This window comes from Podarcis raffonei, chromosome 1, assembly GCF_027172205.1.
Source record: "Podarcis raffonei isolate rPodRaf1 chromosome 1, rPodRaf1.pri, whole genome shotgun sequence".
Taxonomy (NCBI): Eukaryota; Metazoa; Chordata; class Lepidosauria; order Squamata; family Lacertidae; genus Podarcis; species Podarcis raffonei.
Window position 1 is genome coordinate 132,235,239 of NC_070602.1, and position 20,689 is coordinate 132,255,927.

At 44.5% G+C, this 20,689-nt stretch overlaps 2 protein-coding genes across 3 annotated transcripts in view; both read right to left on the minus strand.

Annotated features, from left to right (window-relative positions):
• Positions 1 to 2,899: 2,899 nt before the first annotated feature.
• PRLH (prolactin releasing hormone) lies at positions 2,900 to 7,345 on the minus strand. Of its 2 annotated transcripts, XM_053367465.1 has the most exons (3): positions 7,017 to 7,345; positions 4,172 to 4,341; positions 2,901 to 3,371 (listed from the first exon to the last, which is right to left on the minus strand). In XM_053367465.1, exons 2-3 carry the CDS (start codon positions 4,269 to 4,271, stop codon positions 3,208 to 3,210), a joined length of 264 nt encoding a protein of 87 aa, XP_053223440.1. In that variant the 5' UTR covers positions 4,272 to 4,341; positions 7,017 to 7,345; the 3' UTR covers positions 2,901 to 3,207. The 2 variants fall into 2 exon arrangements, with proteins under 2 accessions (XP_053223447.1, XP_053223440.1); XM_053367472.1 differs by lacking the exon at positions 7,017 to 7,345 and having other exon boundaries at positions 2,900 to 3,371; positions 4,172 to 4,608.
• Positions 7,346 to 13,737: 6,392 nt separating this feature from the next.
• MLPH (melanophilin) overlaps positions 13,738 to 20,689 on the minus strand; it is a 63,756-nt gene continuing 56,804 nt past the window's right edge. The window contains exons 15-16 of the mRNA XM_053362623.1: positions 15,066 to 15,163; positions 13,738 to 14,214 (exon numbers count right to left, since the gene is read on the minus strand). Coding sequence (XP_053218598.1) covers positions 14,188 to 14,214; positions 15,066 to 15,163 — 125 coding nt within the window. The 3' untranslated portion in view covers positions 13,738 to 14,187. The remainder of the gene's footprint in view (positions 14,215 to 15,065; positions 15,164 to 20,689) is intronic.

Sequence of the window (20,689 nt, forward strand, 5' to 3'; positions counted from 1 at the left end):
GAGGAAAAAATAGCATTGTATCATTTCATAAGAACAGGAGAAGATCCCTGGCAGATCAGACCAAAGTAGCGGTCTATCCTGTCTAGCCACCTGCTTCCCATGGTGGCACAAGTGAAGTGGCCCAAAGTCACATTCCTGGTCAGCCACCGCCAGCTCACATCCCTTGAGCATATATGTCAAATTAGGATGGTTTGCCCGGACACACACCACTCTAAACTTGTTTACATCTCAAAGGGTTGCTGCTTGGATCTAAGCTACTGGAGAGTTGGTGTTGAGGTAATTGGAGGGGCAACACCTAAACATTAGGAAGAACTTCCTGACAGTAAGAGCTGTTCAACAGTGGAATTTGCTGCCAAGGAGTGTGGTGGAGTCTCCTTCTTTGGAGGTCTTTAAGCAGAGGCTTGACAACCATATGTCAGGAGTGCTCTGATGGTGTTTCCTGCTTGGCAGGGGGTTGGACTCGATGGCCCTTGTGGTCTCTTCCAACTCTGTGATTCTATGATTCTAACACCCCTGAGCTGGCAGGCATGAACAAGGCAAGGAAGAAAGAAAGGGAATTGAGCCATAAAACACAAGGTGCTGCTGCTGGGCAGCTGGGTGATTCGGTGCCCTGGTATCGCTTTCAACTGAGAGGCCTTATTCCAACAGGATGGGTGCATGTGGGTGGATGTGTCTGGAGTGTGAAATGACTTACGGGTGTCTGGAGTGTGAAATGACTTACGGGTGAGCGGTTTGGCAGTGAGCATTTGCTTGAGTGGTGGTTTAAGCATTGGATAGGCGTAGTCTTGGTTGGAGGAGAGGTTGTTGTCTCTGTCTTCCCCTACAGAAAATGGCTTATCCTTTTAAAGGGATGCTTCTGTTTTTTATTTTTTTTTATTTTTTTATATAAATTTTTATTAATTTTTCAACACATATTAAAAGACAATACAAAACAATACATAAACAAACAAACATATAAACACGTATAATTTCTTAACCTTCTTTTCCTTAAACCTTCTTTCAACGACTTCCCCATACCTCCTTTTTCTGCATCCCTGTTTTAAATCTTTCCAGCAACCCCTAATTTCAATTACTTATAACACTTCCTTTAAATCCTTTTCCTCATATCCAATTGTTTATCGCTGCAATTCTATTTTGCATTACTCAAGACATTTTAACACTCATTAATTTTACAACAGTTCTTAAGATAAACTTTAAATTTCTTCCAATCTTCTTCCACCGTCTCTTTCCCTTGGTCGCGGATTCTGCCGGTCATCTCAGCCAGTCCCATGTAGTCAATCACCTTCGTCTGCCATTCTTCCAGTTAAAGGGATGCTTCTGTCCAGATGCCCTGGTGGGGGCTAGGTCACAGCACTTCCCAGGTGCAACTCCTACCAGCAGATGGGCTAGAAGGGGTGGGGTTCTACCCAGTGCCAATGCCAAACCTCTTACATCTGTAGTCAATAAAGGTGTGACCTGATTTCACCCAAATACAACAGGTCTCATTATTTATGGGGGATGCCTGGGCATGCAAGAGATAAGATAGTTATCTTCCAATATCTAAAGGGCTGCCACATGGATCAAGCTTGTTTTCTCCTGCTCTGGAGGGGAGGACCTGAACCAGTGTCTTCATTATAAGAAAGGAGATTCTGACTAAACATCAGGAAGAACATTCTGACAGGAAGAGCTGTTTGACAGTGGAACAGACTTCCACGAGAGGTGGTGAGCTCTCTTTCCTTGGAGGTTTTTAAGCAAAGGTTGGATGGCCACCTGTCACCCTTAGAGTCCCTTCAAATTCTACAATTCTATGGTTCTATTATTCTAATTTGTCAAGCTTGTGAATATTTCTCTTCAGGGTTGGTGAATAGTAAAAGAATTGCCTTCTGCCACTTAATCCCAGATGAGGATGCCAGTCTGACTTGCATGACAGAGATGTGGCTTTGGGGGTGGGGTTATCTTCTCTCAGCTTTGTTGATAGGCTTTCTCAGTGCAGCATCAACTTGATGGGTGGGAAGAATGGGTGCTGCCATGATTGGTCAAGATTTAACCTCCACGATCGGGGTTCCTGTCCAACAGTCCACTAAACTTGAGTGTTTGCCTGTAGTGTTGGGTTCTTGAGTTAGGAGAGGATTCTGCTAGGGGACAACCCTCCCCAATGCCCGGCAGTCTACCTTTCTGATTTTAGAGGTAGTGTTGAAGACTCCATGAAATTTGAAAATGGGGAGCCTTGCTGCAGTGGAGGAAGCCTCTTGGGCACCTGGGACGGTGCACCCAGGGGCGGGGCAAGCCACACCCAAAGGGATGGGGCACGCAGTGCCCATAGGGACGGGACATGCCTCTGGGGCTGGGGCCTCAGCTGCTCTACAGCTGGAGGGAGGCAGTGAGCGGACATTGTGGAGCCTGCGGGCGCCTGAGACATGTGGCTTGGGCGTGCTGCAGGCCCTGTGGTGAGTGCCACCCACCATTTTGTCACTCCCCTCAGTGGGGGCACCTGGGGCAGCCCGCACCCTTGTTACTCATTGAGCATCCATACACAGACCTCCTTTCTGTGAGCAAATTGGAGCTTTGTGGAAACTGTTTCTAATGATGTCCGGTTCAATGCTCAGTTTGGAATATATTAGATTTGATGTCCTGTTAAGGTCAGGATGGTGTTGATACTGACTGGGGTGGGTGTGGGGGTCTTAAATGGTCAAAGTCTGTATGTATTTAAAAGAAATTCATATTAATTCCTTATTTACAACTGACTCACCTTCCCCATCCCTTACTCTGTTAACTCTGTTGTATTAAATTTTGGGCTGTAAGCGCGTTGGAGCAGGGAGCTGTTCTCTTACATTTTTTAAGTCCCAAGAATGTACACCTCTGGTACTATAAAAGCAAGTAAATGAAATAAAAACTTGTATCATCAACAAATGGGTGCTTTGGAGTGGAGTTTAAGGATAGTTGTTCTGCAACACATTAACGTCATTCACAAAAGGGACAGCCTTTACTGGTGCAAGAAATCTGAAAATGAATTTGACAGTAAAAGGAATACAATGTGAGGGCGTAGAGAGATATAGTCTAAGGAAATTCTTCAGCCAAACCCTGCTCTTGAACTCTACTCCTCTGGCACGAGACATAAAAGAAACAGGGCAAAAAGTCCAACATTTTTTATTTGGCCTCCGGAGAGATTGCGATGTGTGTGTGTGTGTTCTTTCTTGTCGGGATGGGAGATCGTTCACTTCAGAGGCATCATTCATCTTGCAGCTGCTCATCGCTGTCTCCTATGGGGAAGCAGGCTTGCTGGGGCCGGTGGTCACTTTTCTGGGCATTCTCCCCTGCTGCTCTCCTTCTGCCAAACCGTCCCACAGGTCGGATCCCTCGCCCCGTGTACCAGGAAGGATCAATGTCTGGATCTGGAAGGCAAAGCCCAGGTGGTATTGAGAGCCTAGGAAAAAGATAAGTCCTTCCCACTCCTGCACTGGAATACCTGGCATTGCTCTGCCATATTCTAAAGCACTGGCGCACTTGTTTGTGGGGAGGCAATGTGAGCTTTTCAGCACTAGCAAAGCTTTTTTGCAAGACTACCCTTGTTGAGCTGATGGCATTTTTTCTACCTGTCTAATTTCACACCTGCCTAATACGCCTGCGGGTTGTGTGCTAGGAGTGGCAGTGGCAGGAATAAAGGAGTGAAAGAGAAGCACACATGGAAGGACACCATGTAGCAAAGTGACTTTCGATGCATACGGAATGCTATTAGAAAAGCCAACCAATAATTTCCACTTTCCCTGGCCGGGGGGACCCAGGAAGGGGAAATGTTTCCCCCCCTGGCTTTGAAACTTCCAAAAATGTTCCACCTCTAGTTGGAGGGCCAAAGGTTCCCTCCACCTTCTGTAGGCGCTCCCTCCTCTTGTCTTCTAAGGTCCCTCAAGACTCATCACAAGTGCATGTTAAAGATCAGCAAACCCTGAGCTGAGCTCCTTTATGAAAGTTCACATTCCACTCCATCTGGTTTGATGATTGTGCTGCACACCCATCACTCGGGTCTAGCTGCTCATCCAGTTATCAGTGGTTGCCACATCCCTTAACTCACTGCAGGGAACACTGGCCATTTCCCAGTGTTGCAATGATAAACAGCTTCCTCAGAAAGGGTCTCTTCAGCACAGCTGCTTTTAAAAGTTTTGTCTTCTACCCTGTACAGTCCCCAAGAACTTACTTCTGACTTCCATGGATCGCTCAAGGATTCGGCATTCGGCGTCAGGCAGCAGCAGGCAGTCCATCAGCAAGCACAAGAGGCAGATGATGAAGAGCCTCATGTCTGTTTCCTTTTCCCTCTTCAAAGGTTCTGTGACTCGTAAGGGGAACCTGGTGAAGCTCAGGCCCCAACTGCAGTCACAAGGGAAAGGTCTATCAGTTTCAGGCAAGGAAAGTGCCCTTCAAAGGCACACTTCAGGATGAGTGACAGCTGCAACACAAAACTCTACAACATGCACAACAGGTTTGCAACTTTCATTTCAAGAACTATTAGTGGGGGGTGTGAAAAGAAAAGGGAAGGGAAAGGAAAGGTATTCAGCTGTATTCAGGTTTTTGCCTGAACATGCAAGGCTCAAAGTGAGCACATGCAAGTCCCATCCTCAAGTCTTCATGAGCAGGTTGTCCTGAGCTTGAATCTGAGTAGCATTCCTCATGCAGTCTGGGTCTCTGATGATGCAGTGCACTCTGCTCATGCAGAGTATTTTTTAAAAAGAAGTTTTCTACTTTTCCCATGATTTGGTGCTTTTTATGCCTAAATCCTCTCTGTTTGAGAGAGAGACAGAGAGAGGGGTGGGGTGGGGGGAGGGAGAATGTGAATGAAAATGAATATCCTTGTCTATCCATACATATCTGATTGAGACAATACCTGATTGAGACACCCAGGAAGAATATGGGCTCTCTCTCTGTTTTAAAAAAGCATCACCCAGAAGTCTGCCACTTCTCCAGCAGAAGCTGAAATCACACCCCAGCCCATCACATATGTTTAAAGCTTATCTTGAGCCAGTCCCTGGCTCTGCCTGGAGCTCTTTGGAGAGTAAGTACGGTAAAATGAAAATAAGTAAATGATTTACTTGGTCCTATAAGGATCAGAAGCTCTCAAGTTGTTAGGTGGGAAGCCTCAGCAGAAGAAGAGAGTTACACACACACACACACACACAACACGGAGACAAATGCCTCTGCAAAGGACCTCAGATTTCCAGAACATCTGGAGGGTGGGGAAGTAGTAGTTGAGGGGAGAAGACAACAACATACAGCACAAGCAAATCCCATCACGCGTCACCTTCTGGGCCAACAGGTAACTTTGAGGAAGATTCGGGAGGTGTAACCATGAAAGGTCTCCTGTGTGAATGAAGTCCTCATGTACACATGTAACATCATAGTTGTGACACCGGCAAAGGAGAGGGGGCAGCTGCAGTGTGCACATGCACTTATTTGGATTGGGGTTCCCCTTGCTTACTTTCAATATTTCCTATTTAGTATTTCGAAATGTGGACATTTTAACCTTCACTCTACATTAGCCTGTTAGCTAATAAAAGTTGTTTTTCACCTTTGGAAGAACAACTGCCATCATTCTCTAGCAGTCTTTAAGTAAAAGAACTTAAGGTAACTTTGTTTTTTTTTAAAAGGAACCAGAATTGTTTTAACTCTCAGGGTCTCTGCAATTTTTCTTGCTATGTCTCTCCCTGAATCCTTTGTTGGTGAGAGAAAGAAAACAGACGTGCCCTGGCTCATAGCTAGAGCTGCAGTCCTACAGCATGGCAAGGGGAGAACTGTGTACAGAGCTGGAGATCCTTCTGAAACTTCTACTGCAATGGCTCCAGCATCTCAATGTTTGGGCCAGCCTCTTTTCAGTTTAAAGTTTGCTTGCCTGTTCAGCTGTGCAAAAAGCTGAGGCAGAAAGTTCAAAGGCACTTCCGGCTGTGTGTGTGAAGCTCTTCTCCCACATATACACATGTATATGCATTTGTTTTGCGGGACTCTAGTCAGGATAACTGTAGCCAAATTTTCAAAATTGCCCAGCACTTATCATACAGATTAAACTGGTAAGACATTTCAGCTAACATTTGATTGGAATTGTGAGCCACTGTGCAGATTTCACTTGCAGGGAAGCACAGTGAGTCGGGTCTGTGAAAACTGATCTGTGTGCAGCCTTGACCCAACAGAAAGCACAACGCTTTCTACCATTTCTAAGCATCTTACTTGTTGCGCAGGGGTCCTCTCCTGGGTCTGGAAACTTCTTTCCTATGTGCTGACCACACCTGCTGAACTAGGGGCATCTTTCCCCAAGTCCTGATGCGTTTTGGCACATTTCCTGTTCATCCTCACATTATAGCCTGACCTTTAAAGGCTTCTCGCCAAAAGCAACCATGTTGTTGTATTTATTGGCTGCAGAATACATTGCAAACTATTCATTCTGAAAACCAGCAAGCCTAAATGGAAATAAGGTTGAATCAAACCACAGCTTAGACATGGAACTCACACACTGGCTTTGGGTCAGTTGCTGCTTCCCAGCCTCAGTTTACCAGCTGGAAAGCTGGCATAATAATTGCCTCCCAGTGGATTGTCATTTATGTCAATATCTTAGGGTATATACCTAAAATAATTGCAGTGACAATTTTATTCTTGAAAATCTTAAAAATCCTAAATTATTGAACAGCATCATCTACTATTTCTTTCTGGGAGCAGCACTAGTTTATCTCAAAAAGGGGATACCTGAGCTTTGGTTTCAGAAAATAAAAGTAAGCTGTTAGAAGATCTAGCTAGAAACCCCTTTGGTTTTTATTACCCTAGCAAACCATTATCACTTTAAAATGAAATTACAAGCCCACATACACACAACAAAGCAGCAAAGTTAGAAAATGCTCACGGTGGGTATGGGATGGAAAGCCATTTTACTCAGACCGCTCCCCAAATTTATTTGATGAGGCTACAGGTGCCACACAAAGCATGCCTTCTATTTAGTCTTGCTCATCCCGACTTTTTTCTGAAACAGGCAATGAAAAGCAGAACTGAAGAGGAATACTTACTTTTTCCCTGGAGTGATGGAGAGTGGCACTGCTCTGCTCTCTTCTCAGTGAGTGACGCGGTGAGAGCCGGTGGTCGCTCTATTCCTTTTTATGCTGTCCCTTTGTCTATGTATGGCTGCCTGTGACATCATCAGGACTGGAACAAGGCATCTCAGCATAATCCTCCCATCATCCCATAACAACTTATGTTATATGGGCTGCAAAAGATGGGTCCTTCTTCATATTATATTGCACTTCAGAATTCAGCTTTTGTATAGTACTCTAATATCCTAAAATGCATATTTGGTTATTAACAGGGCAATCCTATGCATGCCTACTCTGGTGTAAATCCCACCAAGTTCAAGGAGACTTTCTCCCAGGTGAGAATGTGTATGTGTACAGCACTACATTACATTTTATATGACTGCAGCCTAAAAACCAGTACTCCAAGATTAAACTGCAAATGTTCAAAGCTCCCCCCCCCCCGTTCCTTCCTTCTGTCCACATGGAGACCATTGCCAATGAATTGCCTTTGTGTACTATGTCATCTTCCATATATTGTGTGACCACTTAGTTCACATTGATTAACTAGAATAAGTTGGGCAAAATTGCATGGATGCATTTGTACACCTTGTTTGTTTTCATAGAATTGTAGAGCTGGAAGGGACCGCAAGGATCATTCAGTCCAACCCCTTGCAACGCAGGAATCAAATGTGTAATTATTTTGTTCCAGTTTGTCTTGATGTTGATGACGGTGATGGGCCAGTGTGGTGTAGTGGTTAAGAGCGGTAGTCTCGTAATCTGGGGAACCGGGTTTGCGTCTCCGCTCCTCCACATGCAGCTGCTGGGTGACCTTGGGCCAGTCACACTTCTCTGAAGTCTCTCAGCCCCACAGAGTGTTTGTTGTGGGGGAGGAAGGGAAAGGAGAATGTTAGCCATTTTGAGACTCCTTAAAGGGAGTGAAAGGCGGGATATCAAATCCAAACTCCTCCTGATGACCTTTCTATCTCAGCCTTCATCCCAAAGGAGCCAAGGATGGCAAACAGCAAAGTAGCAAAAGTAAAGAAATTAACCATAAAGCAAAACATTTTAACAGTGATTAAAAACACCCACATCTAAAATGGTTTAAAATTGTTCTGTACTCCATTGAGAAACAGGCAGTAGGAGTGTATTGGCAGATGGGATATGGGAGGTATAGCCAGAGACACTGATTCTCAGGAACTCGGAATACATGACTGTGGCCTGCAGAACTCCCTACAGTGGACTGTGGGGATTCCTATCAAGAGGGGAGAGGAATTATACAAAGAAATCTATTGTTCCGTTTCTGGGCTCCTCTCTGCATGGTGGGGTTCGCTTCCCATGTCACTGTAAATACAATGGAAACCATGAGCATGATCCATTACATTTCAGTGCATGCACTGAAAGAGATCAGAAGGCCATCTTTTCTCCATTCTTCTTCTGGGCTGATCTTCAGCCATGGGGTGCACAGCACTGCAAACCACACACTGCTTACATCCTTCCTGTCTTTGCCTCTTATATAAAGATGCAAGCAGCCATTCCTCTCTGGCCTGGTAGTTGCTTGTGCACCTACAGGGTGTGTGTGTGTGTGTGTTCACTGGAATTGTGGGTTTCCAGAGTTTTGGTGGCACACAATGGATTTATTCCTAGTTCTGCAAAAACTTACTGGAGTGGAAGCACAAATTTACCCTATCCCTGTTTAATTCTGGCCCAAAGGGAATAACATTATGGGGAGTGGAGAATTCTTCACATCAGGCTGTGAGTTTTTGTGCTGTATGAGTGAAAAGTGTATTTATAGTGCATCTTTTATTTTGATGGCTGACAGATGATGAGAACAACACATACTGTAGTTTAAATGGTTAAGGAACACTAGTCTGTAATATAAACTTGCGGCTGCTACAATACCTAGAACAGGAGGGGAGCTGGGATGGCCTGATCTCTGTCACCAGGATTGTCTCAGTGAAAACTGAGAGACCTGACGGTGTCTCCAAATCCAAGTTTTGCACAGGGAAGTCTGGGAGCTTGCTTCATAGCCGTAAATTATACTTAAGTAGCATTTTTGTTATAGTTGCATGATTGGGATTCATTTGGACAAACTCTCCACTATTTGCAAAGTTGTGTTTTGTGGTTTCAGGATACTTTAGATTTTGATTGCCAAGGTCTGTCATGTTTAGTTTTTAGTACTACATAAGACATGAAAGTTAGGTTTTTAGGATTTGTGGTGTTTGTGTTTTGTATTAGCTGTGTTGCAGTGGGGGCCTCTTTGGGCACAGAGAATTGCAGGGATGTTTACCATAACCATATGCTAATGTTTAGGTTGTTGTCTTGAGCAAACAGTACATCAAGCTATTCTTTCTCTAGCGGGTTGCAGCTGTAACTAGGAAACATAATATTCCCTGCCCAGAAGGCCTGCTTCTGGACTTCAAGAAAATAGCGAGTTTCCCACATGGGACTTTTAGATAAAAGGGTAATGTGTCAAGGATTGGACAGGCAATGTATGTGTCAACATACCAGAATTAACTAGCCAAGGCATTTCAAAATATACTATTTTATCCAAAAGCAGCACCTGATTTTCCAAAGATTGGTTTGAAAGGCACTAAAGGTACTTTTATTTATCCCTACCCAGAGCAGCTAGGAGCAAGGCTGAGTTGGCCTAGAAAGCAATGGTATTGGGGGTCAAGCAAAGCAGCCACACTGTCTATAGGGGTGGAGGAGAAATTGGATTCAGTTTGCATTTAAAAGTGAACCTGCCTAGTTTGCACTTTGGGGGTGGGGGGTGGGAAGTAAACCAAAAAACAGTTACCCTTCTCCAGATTGTGCAGTAGAATTCTCTAGCCAAGTTATGAGGGCAAAAATGTATATGCTGTGCACAAAAATCAGAGGCAGTTTTAGGGTAGTGTAACCGGCTTGGCCACACTGAGCAGAGGGAGCCCCTACAATGCTGTAGAATGGAGTCCAAGAGGCAGGGAAGCTGAATTCTATCATTGCACATGGCAGCGCCATTGAATTCCAAGAGCCCAGAGTCCACCACTGTAAAAATGCATATATCAGTGGAGGCAACATACAAAAATATGCTTGTATGAGGAAACTGCTTAACAAAATGTGCACAATAGGGGAAATTGCATATGAAAAATACAAAGCAATGTGTTGGAGAATAAATTTGTACAGAAATCCTGATGAATTTTCTCAAGGCCTTTTCTTAAAAAGAGAAAAAGTCATGAATTGCTGTGGAAATGCGAAGAACTGAACTTAAGATTGCCAGTCCTAGCTGTCAATGACTCCAGGGGTGTCAACTTGAATAAGATGTTGGGGGGGGGGCAGGTAAGCCCTTCCCCACATAATTGATCAGAAGATGTGGCACATGCACACCATCTTAATGGCAAGGAGCCAGTGTGGCGTAGTGGTGAAGAGTGGTGGACTCGTAATCTGGTGAACCGGGTTCGCGTCTCCGCTCCACCACATGCAGCTGCTGGGTGACCTTGGGCTAGTCACACTTCTCTGAAGTCTCTCAGCCCCACTCACCTCACAGAGTGCTTGTTGTGGGGGAGGAAGGGAAAGGAGAATGTTAGCCGCTTTGAGACTCCTTACGGGGAGTAAAAGGCGGGATATCAAGTCCAAACTCTTCAATGCCCAGTGCTTTTTTTAAAAAAAGGAGATAAAAAGGTGCCAGTAACCATGAAGTTGTTACAGTAAGTTTCACACTTTTAACATGGGGGGGGTTGCTGGTATTGTGTACCCTTGAGTACCCCCAGAAAAAAAGATGCTGGCAATGCCTATCAACTGTGTGGGTGCCCAGCCCCCTCCAATGTGCCTTTATTTACAGATGCAACCCATCCAGTATTCCTGAAGGCTTCTGAGGAACCTCTTCCCCCATTAAGGCCCTGTCCCTGCTTTGAGTTTTTTTCATTTCTTGGGAGGATTTTCTAGTGACATTCCAGCAAATAAAACTTTTGTGCAGAAACTTAGACAAGTCCTGAAATGACTGGATATGATTCACTTCCAGGAGATAAGGCAGAATCTCCATTTTATCCCACTGCACCAATCTTCTCTGAGACATCCTTGGAATGTCAGATCATCCAAACATAAGCAAAGAATTGTAATGAAGCAACCACTCTTTTAAAGGCACAGCCCATGCAGCCTTGGCTTTTCAGGGAGTCCCTAGCCTCTTCCACTATTAGGTTTACACCATCCCATTTTGAAATGCTAGGAAATACATAGCATTGTAGGCTGGCCTGAAAACCTACGACAAAATGCCTCTTTTGTTTTGTGCGCTGATAAACTATTAAGCCTTTCCATTCAAGAACATAAAGTATATTACCTTGCTTAAAAGACCTGTGTTTGACAACAAACCTTCTGTGGTTCAAAATCTCACAAATCAGATTTGGACAGTATTCGGTCTGCTATCTGAAATAATTTCCTCCCGTTTGGAAAGCAAGATGGAAATATAAAGGGATGGTGTGCTATATTTCTCACTACCTGATTTCTTCATTTTCCACTTTGCTGGCAAAACTTTGTTTCCTTTATTAATTTTTTTTAAAAAATAATAATAAGACATTATTAGCACTAGCTGGTTAAGGCGTAAGTGTGAGCTGGTAGGCATGAAGTGCCCTCCCCTCCCCATCTCCCTCCAGAAATCAGGAAGGAAAAAAAGATACTGCAGGAAACATTGCTTAATAGGAACACAATGCCAGTGTTTATTGTATGATTGAGCATATACATATGATAGATACATGGATAGAGGCCAATGGCTTAGATGAGCAGAATGACTATGTTTTATCTTAGGCCAAAAGGAGACATTAGGCGATGTTCTTTACATCTTTTGTCCCAAGGGCTTCTCTTTAAATGGGTAAAGCAGTTGTGAGGAGCCTAAGGTTGGGGGCGGTCATTGCTGCCCCCGCCTTCCACTGGTCCTTTGCGCAACAGCTACGTTATCTGATAAAAATAGCCCTGGGATAAAGAACCGTGGAACTAAAGGCAGCACGCACTTCTGCCCTTTGATTGCATCATGAAACTAATGGACATCACTGGAGGGGATGTGGGACGCTTAAAAGGCTGATGGCAAATGAGACACATTTCAGGGTGCGGCTGCTTCCTAGCATAAGAGGATTCCGGCCAGCGATGCAGTGAGCTGTCTTAGCAGGAGCCTTTGGCGCTTTCTGTGGTTTGTTCATAGGGCAAAGCTTAACAAGCAAAGGAGGCAGGTGCACACATTTTAAGGGTCCTTTGTATACCACTCAGTGTGTGGTAAAAATTGCATTCCTGTATCTCCATGTGTCTGAGCGCCAGTCACATAGGCGTGGTGCCATATAAATCCTGGACATTCAGGATGACACTGTATGGTTGTGTAAAAAAAAAAAAAGTTTGGCTTTCAGTAAAAGAAAAGAAATAAAAATGGAAACGAATCGAATGTGGAATTTGATGCACTTTAACAGAAACTCCAGATGGACTATGTGAGGACGAAATGTAATTGTGCCATTTGGCTCACGGTACCAATTTCTTTGGGGATAAATTTGCAAGTTTGTCATTACATTTGATTTATCCTGAGGAGGATTCAAAGGATACCTGAAGAAGACAGTACAATTCTATACAACTCAGAGGTAAGCTGAAATCAGGCTTGAAAGCTAACTATCCTATCACTTATTTATCATGACAACTTGCAGAGGGAAGAAGTCAGGTCTGCAACTGTGAGCGTATCTGCCTATCATAATGTTTGACCTTCAACAGCAATTCAGATGTGCTTCCTTGAGCCTCTACTTAATGTGCTTATCAGAAATAGGAGAAAGAATTTTGCATTCCTCTGCTAGAGCATATGGAATAGGGGATTCATTTCATATCTCATTTAAGCTCTGTTACTCATAAGCCTGCTCTTCGTCCACCTAAAGCTCTGCAAAGACACATGCTACTATAACATGGAAGCAATGGCATGATCATACAAGCATCTCTGCCTCTGCTCTGCCCAGTATTGTCTATGAGATGCCAGGGATCAGACCCGGAAAAGTCCTGACCTTCCACTCAGCCATGGTTCTGCCACTGTTTCTGCCATTTTACTTCCTGCCATTTTAGTTTCTCATCTCTCTCTCTCCCCCACCCCATAACCCTTTTTTAATGCACAGACCATTTCTGCAACTCTAAAGAGGCAGATGCCTTGCATGGAGAAATTTGAGCAGAAAGCCTCTCTGATTAATGCCTGTGCAACCATGGCCTGCACTCCTGGCTAAGCACCAGAGCCCTAATATATTCCAGAACGAGGAAGAGCCGCAAGATGTTGGCATGCTAAAACCAACAAAGAGTTCTGTGAACCTTGAAGGCTGACAAAAACCTATGTATTGTGGTGTAAGTCACTGGGGAGGAAGAGGGTCAGAGGCCCTCTTTGGTGGACTTGCCATGAGCATCTGGTTGGCCACTGTGAGAAATGGTCTGGTCTAGCAAGGCTCTTCTTGTGCCCTGCGTTGCCATGGGGCTCCAAAATGGGCTCTAGTTCATTTATGATCCCATAGTAAATTTCTTAGTCTTCAAGGAACCACAGGACACTTTGGGAAGAATCCCATGTTGCACTAAGGCGATCAAACGTTCCATCAGAGCAAGCACTTTGACTTGCCAGGCAGAATGTTCCCCCTCTCCTCCTCTGCGTGCTGTTCTGGGGGTTCTCTAGCGTCTGATACTGAAAGGCAGCTAAGGATGAAAGCCCAGCATTCTGCCTTCTGGTTCCATATTCCAGACCCTCCTGATTACTGCAGGGCACTGTGAAATCCTGAGCACTGAAACCTGCATGACATGACTTTAATTCACCAGCCCAAATGATCAGAATATGGATGCATACTTTAGCAGTGCATGAAGAAAAAACATTTTAGCTACGAGTCCTGCTCAATAGATGTGGGCAGGTAATTAAGTCAATCCTAGAACAGAAATCCCTTTTACTAAGTTGGGCTCTGCGTGCCGTTGCAATGACTGTAGGAAGCAAATTTCAAAGGGATGTTGCCCAGAGAATTCTTTTCCAACCTGTTTCTTTCCTGTTTCCTGACTCAGGCAAAGGGAGGGAGCAGTGCGGGCTTTTGCCCCCTGAAGGAAAATGTGTAGATCTAGCGCTCAGGTCAACAGATGGAAAGAAGAAAAGAAAGAAAATAGAATGAGGGGATGAAATCTTGAGTGGAGGTCTTAGAAGACTTCATTCTGTTCAAGAGCGATGGGTCATCACAGGCTTCTGTAAAGGATCAAAACATTGGTGAGGACCCTTCTGGTATCAATGAGGATGGGCCAAAATTGTTCACCCACATTCCCCATCTCACTGTTTGCAGGGTGTGAAGGTGGTGAGCAGGGACAAAACAGGGTGCTAAGCTCTTCTGGTTAGCTGTGCAGGCCCTGCCGTCCCTTCGGCTCACGTGAGTCCAGAGGGACAGTGGGGTTTGCACAGCTGACATGAGGGGAAACTTCTTCCCGTGCGACTGCTGAGCTGATACAGGCGATTCCCCATTTTATGCAATTTCACTGATGTGCACAGGGGTTTGAATGTAACCCCACCTAAATGGAGAGTCGCCTGTAGTGCACCCTTTTCACCGAACAGGGTTCTACTACTAATAAAGTTATAGCAAAAAAAGATATCCACAATGCTATCTTTCTTGTGTTGGAACCACCCCAGGGCAATGTAAGGAACCATACTAAGACAGTTAGGGTTAAAGCAGACCCCAACAGTGCACACATGTCAAGGACAAAACGTTTGGGCAATTATATGGCTGTCACCAAAAGGCATGGTACTTTCGTTTGGTGAAATTTCTAACCAGCTGCTTTTCATTCTGTCTAATGTCTGATAAGGAGTTTTGCATAATTCAAGGATATGCATGTTCTCATATTAACAGGAGCTGGAGCCATGAAAGATTGTACCTCTCCCATTTTGAATTGCCTACATACTTATAACCTCTGATCAAGAAACAAAACTCCATTTTCCTTCTGCATCTCGATTTGGGGTGGCCTGCACTAACTCCTCTCTGCTGTCTCTGGCTAGTCTACTACCTTTCAGCTTACAGAAGGGCAATGAGCTGGATTCTCAATACTTGCCGCAAAGATGTGATCTGCTTTCCTGGTTCTTCCATTTGGATTTCGCTGTGTCAAAGATCCTCTGTAATTGGAGTTCCGAGCAAATGATTCAGCATTGTCTTGAAAAATGGAAGGCAGAGGTGTTTGTTAGGACATTGCGACTGTTTTGCTTTTTCTAGAACCATCTGCTTGGAGAGGAAGCCTTTGAGGTGTTGGAAAACAGGAGGCCTATCTGTGAGCCCATTTATCCATCTAGGTCAGATGGCTTTCTCCACATTTCCATCATTCAGAAGTTTTGCTGACTGAGTGATTCATGGTCTATTCAATCACAGGGAGTGGGGGGGGGGGAGGGAGAAGTCTGATTCAGTCCACATTTAAAAGGGAAAGTACCAAATTTGCACTTTCCCCAAAAGCAAGTGAATGGAATGGATTGGAACAGCCATCTTTTGAAGTTTGCACTTCTCTGAATCTTGCAGTTCTCCAGCCAAGTAATGTGAAAAAAATGCACCTACTGGGACAAGGTGTGCGTAATCATGCATATTTTAGAAAATAACATGCAAAATATTAGGGAAATTGCTTTGCAAAAAGTTTGTATGCTAGGTAAGGTGGCACACAAAAATATGTAATAGAAGGAGAAATCTGAAAATTAAAATACTGGTGAATTTTCACGAGGTTTTAAAAATAAATAAACTGCAAACTGGTGTGGAAATGAGGAGCACTGAACTTAAGCCTGGAAAAATGAGAAACAGGAGGAAAGCGAGATGGGTAGATTTCCCCATCCCTAGTCACAGGACACTAAGCTGAACTCGTCTGTCGCTCCCTACTCGTTTTCAGAAGCTCGCTCTTATCAACACTGGAATTCTTTTTGTGGCCCTCCATTACTGATACACACAAATATTTTAAGATGTAGCCTGTGCACAGTGCTGCCAAGTGCATTATCTTGCTGTCACCTTTGGAACAGTTCTGTGATGTGAGAATGACCCCTGCCATATTAGGGGGAGGAGAGGCTGAGTGAGAGGAAGGTCTCTTTCCTGAGGCCACCTCGGTTCATGGCAGAGGTAAGATGTGAAGCAAGGACTCCCCAGTTTGTAGCTCAGTGCATCAGCTCTTAATATTTTTATGAGCACAGTGAGTTCAGGCACCAGCTAGAGAGGGACACCGATGACTTGGTTTCTGTAGCTTGGAGCTGGCTGGCATTTCAGGGTGTGGGGAATGACACAACATGGGCACAAAATGTATCTTGCTGGCAGCATTTCAGGACACATTTATATAGCAATTTATACCGCATGAAGTTATTTATACCAGGCCAAAGTACCACTCAATGTGGTTAACATTTTACATTCTCTTATGACCGGGTGTAAATGACTATGGATCAAATCTAATTGTCTGTGAAACCTAATGAAGGAAACAGCTGAACCCATTTATAAGTGGCTGTTTCTAAGATTCAGAGGGCATAGCAACACTTCAAACCTCAGACTAGTCCAGTGAGAAAAGACTTTATTCCCCTTTCATGGACAATGATGCTGAGACTTACCCATCCCCCACTTTGAGGGAAGTCTGGCTGAGAGAAGGTCTGTCATCTCTTGGTGGCTTCATGGTAAAGGTAAAGGGACCCCTGACCATTAGGTCCAGTCGTGGCTGACTCTGGGGTTGCGGCGCTCACCTCACTTTATTGGCCGAGGGAGCCGGTGTACAGCTTCCGAGTCATGTGGCCAGCAGGACTAAGCCGCTTCTGGCGAACCAGAGTAGCGCATGGAAACGCCGTTTACCTTCCCGCCAGAGCGGTACCTATTTATCTACTTCCACTTTTGTGCTTTCGAATTGCTAGGTTGGCAGGAGCAGGGACCGAGCAACAGGAGCTCACCCCGTTGCGGGGATTCGAACCGCTGACCTTCTGATCGGCAAGTCCTAGGCTCTGTGGTTTAACCCACAGCGCCACCCGCGTCCCTTCATGGCTAAGTGGGGATTTAATTCCAGATCGACTTGTTTTAAGCCCAACACTCTAGTCAGCTACACTGAACCCACACTTTTCAAGACATTGTCCAGTAATCATTCCACTAGTCTGAGCTGCACATGGGCAGAGAGATAGGACTTCAAAAACTGCACTGGCCAAATTTGCAAAGTCCCATCTTTTTTTAAAAAAGCATGCCAATTTCTGCTGCAGGATGAATCTGGCACATGTAAATAAAACAGCAGGACAAGATTTCAGTGTACTATGGATGACTCAGAGTGAGTGGCATAATATTTTTGCTTGCTAGCCCAGACTGGGCCTATGACATTATGCTATTACCATAAGAATAATTCAGGCAAAGACTATGCTTTCAAGAACACAACTTCACTTCTGAGCTCTAGTTGCAAACTCTTGAACCTTCATGGAACTACAAAGGTGAGAGAACATATGTTGTGTTATGATCAGGCAGTTTTCTGGTGAAATGGAACCACCTGCAGCCAAGTCCAGGCATTCCTTGAGGAGGACACCCCAAACTGCTCACAAGGGAAAATGGGACTATGTTGGTAGACCAATACAAGAACTGACAAACTGCACTCTTGTTGCAGATGTTGGCGGACTATACCTGCTCGTCTGTCTATCTGCAGAAGTATTCCAAGTGACTTACAACATAAAACCACAAAAGTACAGTTAAAACCCACACCAACATGTTAAACCATGAAACTCCTTAATACAGCCAATTATCCACCACTAAAAAAAAATCACATACAATTCATAGCATAAAAGAGTACTGTAACAGTGGCCAAAACAAGAAACACCCAGTCATTTTAAAATGAGCTTTGACACACAAAAAAGTTTCCCCTTGTTCTGAAAGAGTTATACAGTGGTACCACGGGTTACAGACGCTTCAGGTTACACACTCCGCTAACCCAGAAATAGTACCTCGGGTTAAGAACTTTGCTTCAGGATGAGAACAGAAATCGTGCGGCAGCAGCAGCAGGAGGCCCCATTAGCTAAAGTGGTACCTCAGGTTAAGAAGAGTTTGAGGTAAAGAACAGACCTCCAGAACGAATTAAGTTCTTAACCCGAAGTACCACTGTACTTGGTTTTTAGCAAGTTGCAAAAGCCTAGCTGGCCAAAAACTAGTTGTGGGGTCACCCCTTCTGGTGGCACACGTCCACAGGGATCTACCATGCAGTCATGAACAAAAGCAACTCTGCCATAGACGAACTCAAGTGGTCTGGGGACATATTCTGACAAGACTTCTTGACCTTGGGCACATATGCCTCACCTTGGGCATCAATGGTGCCCAGATATAGAACTTGTGCCAGCATATTTGCACGGGCAATGATTGGGACCTCATTTCCATGGATTCTGCATGTATATTTTAAGAAGTAAACATCTGAACATGAAGTAGTTTGAAGTCATTGGGTCTGAAGTATGAAACAGTTGAACTATTCTGCAAATGGAGGGGGAAAGATTTTGCTGCAGCTGTTTAAATCAGCAACTTGAAACGTGGTTCCAGAGGGCTGGTACAAGTGTTCATTATTTAGCTACTTGGATTTCTACATTTATTCTTGCTGTGGCAGCCAATAAATGCTTTGGGTGGCACTTAACTGGATCTGTCTATGAGTGGAACAAACTTCCCCTCATGCTGTGGGATTTCCCCTTCCTCTGGAGCAGATTTGCACAACCTGGAAGGTTGAAAGAGGAGAAGAAAGAGGAGGTCCTGTTGCTGGAGGAGAAGTCAATCTGAACTATGTTGGAGATCAGCCTTCAGATGGAACTATTCTGCCAGAAACCTTTGCACAAAGTCACGAAGTCTGATTTCTAATCAGAAAAGTATTGCCAACAAGACAAAATCAGGGGGGTGGGATGGGCCAAAGGGGAAAGCAGAGTCCTGCAATACACACACACACACACACACACACACACACACACCTGTTTGTCATTCAGTGTGGTTCCTTAGAAGCTGACGCATTTTTTCAATAGGCCTCCCCGAAATAGGGGGTAAAGCAGCAACACCATAATATTGTGTTTGCAGATTCATGTCATGCAAAGGTAATTCACACTGGGGTGTTCTGTTGCTTTTAAAACCCCATCAGGACTCCCTCTGGGTTGGGATTGCAGCACCATTAAAGACAAATGCATGAAGTCAGACATCTGAATCTCTTCCAAAATAATCTTCCAATTTACTACTGTCTGTTTCCAATTTCTCCTATCTACATATTTCCCTCAGCTACTTGGTACAACATCAACCCCTGGGAGAGAGGGCAGAAAGATATGGCTCCTCCCCTTCCAGTCTGAAAACTGTGAGTTTTTAGGCTCCTCACCTTTGACTCTCCTTTGACTGTATTTTTAATATATCTGCATAAGCAGAGTGAAAAGCCAACCAGTTTATCTTTCTGCCCTTTAAGGGCAAGACTGGGTGACTTCTTCCGGAACAACACAGACAACATTGCACAGCTCAGATCAAGAAATATACTCCTTCACCATTCAAGTTTAATGGTAAGGATCTGGGGCTCTGTGGGAGAATGACTGCTTTTTCCCATTCGCCACCAGCCCTTCTACAAAAGGGGTTTATCGTTAGCATTTAATAATACCAAACATGAGTACAGTGTGTTTCAAGTGTTCAACACACTGGCCTATAGATATATGGTCTGAAGCTCAACATCAAAAAAACGAAGATCATGGCCACTGGGCCCATTACCTCCTGGCAAATAGAAGGGGAAGAAATGGAGGCAGTGAGAGATTTTACTTTCTTGGGCTCCATGATCACTGCAGATGGTGACAGCAGTCAGGAAATTAAAAGACGCCTGCTCCTTGGGAGAAAGGCGATGGCAAACCTAGACAGATCTTAAAAAGCAGAGACATCACCTTGCCAACAAAGGTCCGTATAGTTAAAGCCATGGTTTTCCCAGTAGTGATGTATGGAAGTGAGAGCTGGACCATAAAGAAGGCTGATCGCCGAAGAATTGATGCTTTTGAATTATGGTGTCCCATGGACTGCAAAAAGATCAAATGCATCCATTCTTAAGGAAATTAGCCCTGAGTGCTCACTGGAAGGACAGATCGTGAAGCTGAGGCTCCAATACTTTGGCCACCTCATGAGAAGAGAAGACTCCCTGGAAAAGACCCTGATGTTGGGAAAGATTGAAGGCACAAGGAGAAGGGGACGACAGAGGACGAGATGGTTGGACAGTGTTCTCGAAGCTACAAACATGAGTTTGACCAAACTGCGGGAGGCAGTGGAAGACAGGAGTGCCTGGAGTGCTCTGGTCCATGGGGTCACGAAGAGTCGGACACGACTAAACGACTAAACAACAACAACATAGATCTATGAAAACCACAGGCAAAACATCTCTGCCCACTTCAGTGCTGTGACTGAGATGAGCTGTGAATAAGGAAGCAAGAGGCAACTTACCTAGAAGCAGTGCAGCTGCCACAGGAAATTACTTTTGGAAAATTTGCAGCATTTTACCATTGTGGGAAAAACATGGGACACCCAGGGGTGCAGGGGGGCAGCTGAACACAGTGGTCTGAACTTTGTTAGAATTTTTAAGAAGAGTCACTGTTGCCCCAAAAATTTTTTTGGGGAAAGTCACAGAAAATCTGGAGAAGAAATGGCTCATGGCATGGATAGACGTATCAACGTTTCATTCCTAGCCTACTCAAGACTTTAAATTTTACTTGGCTG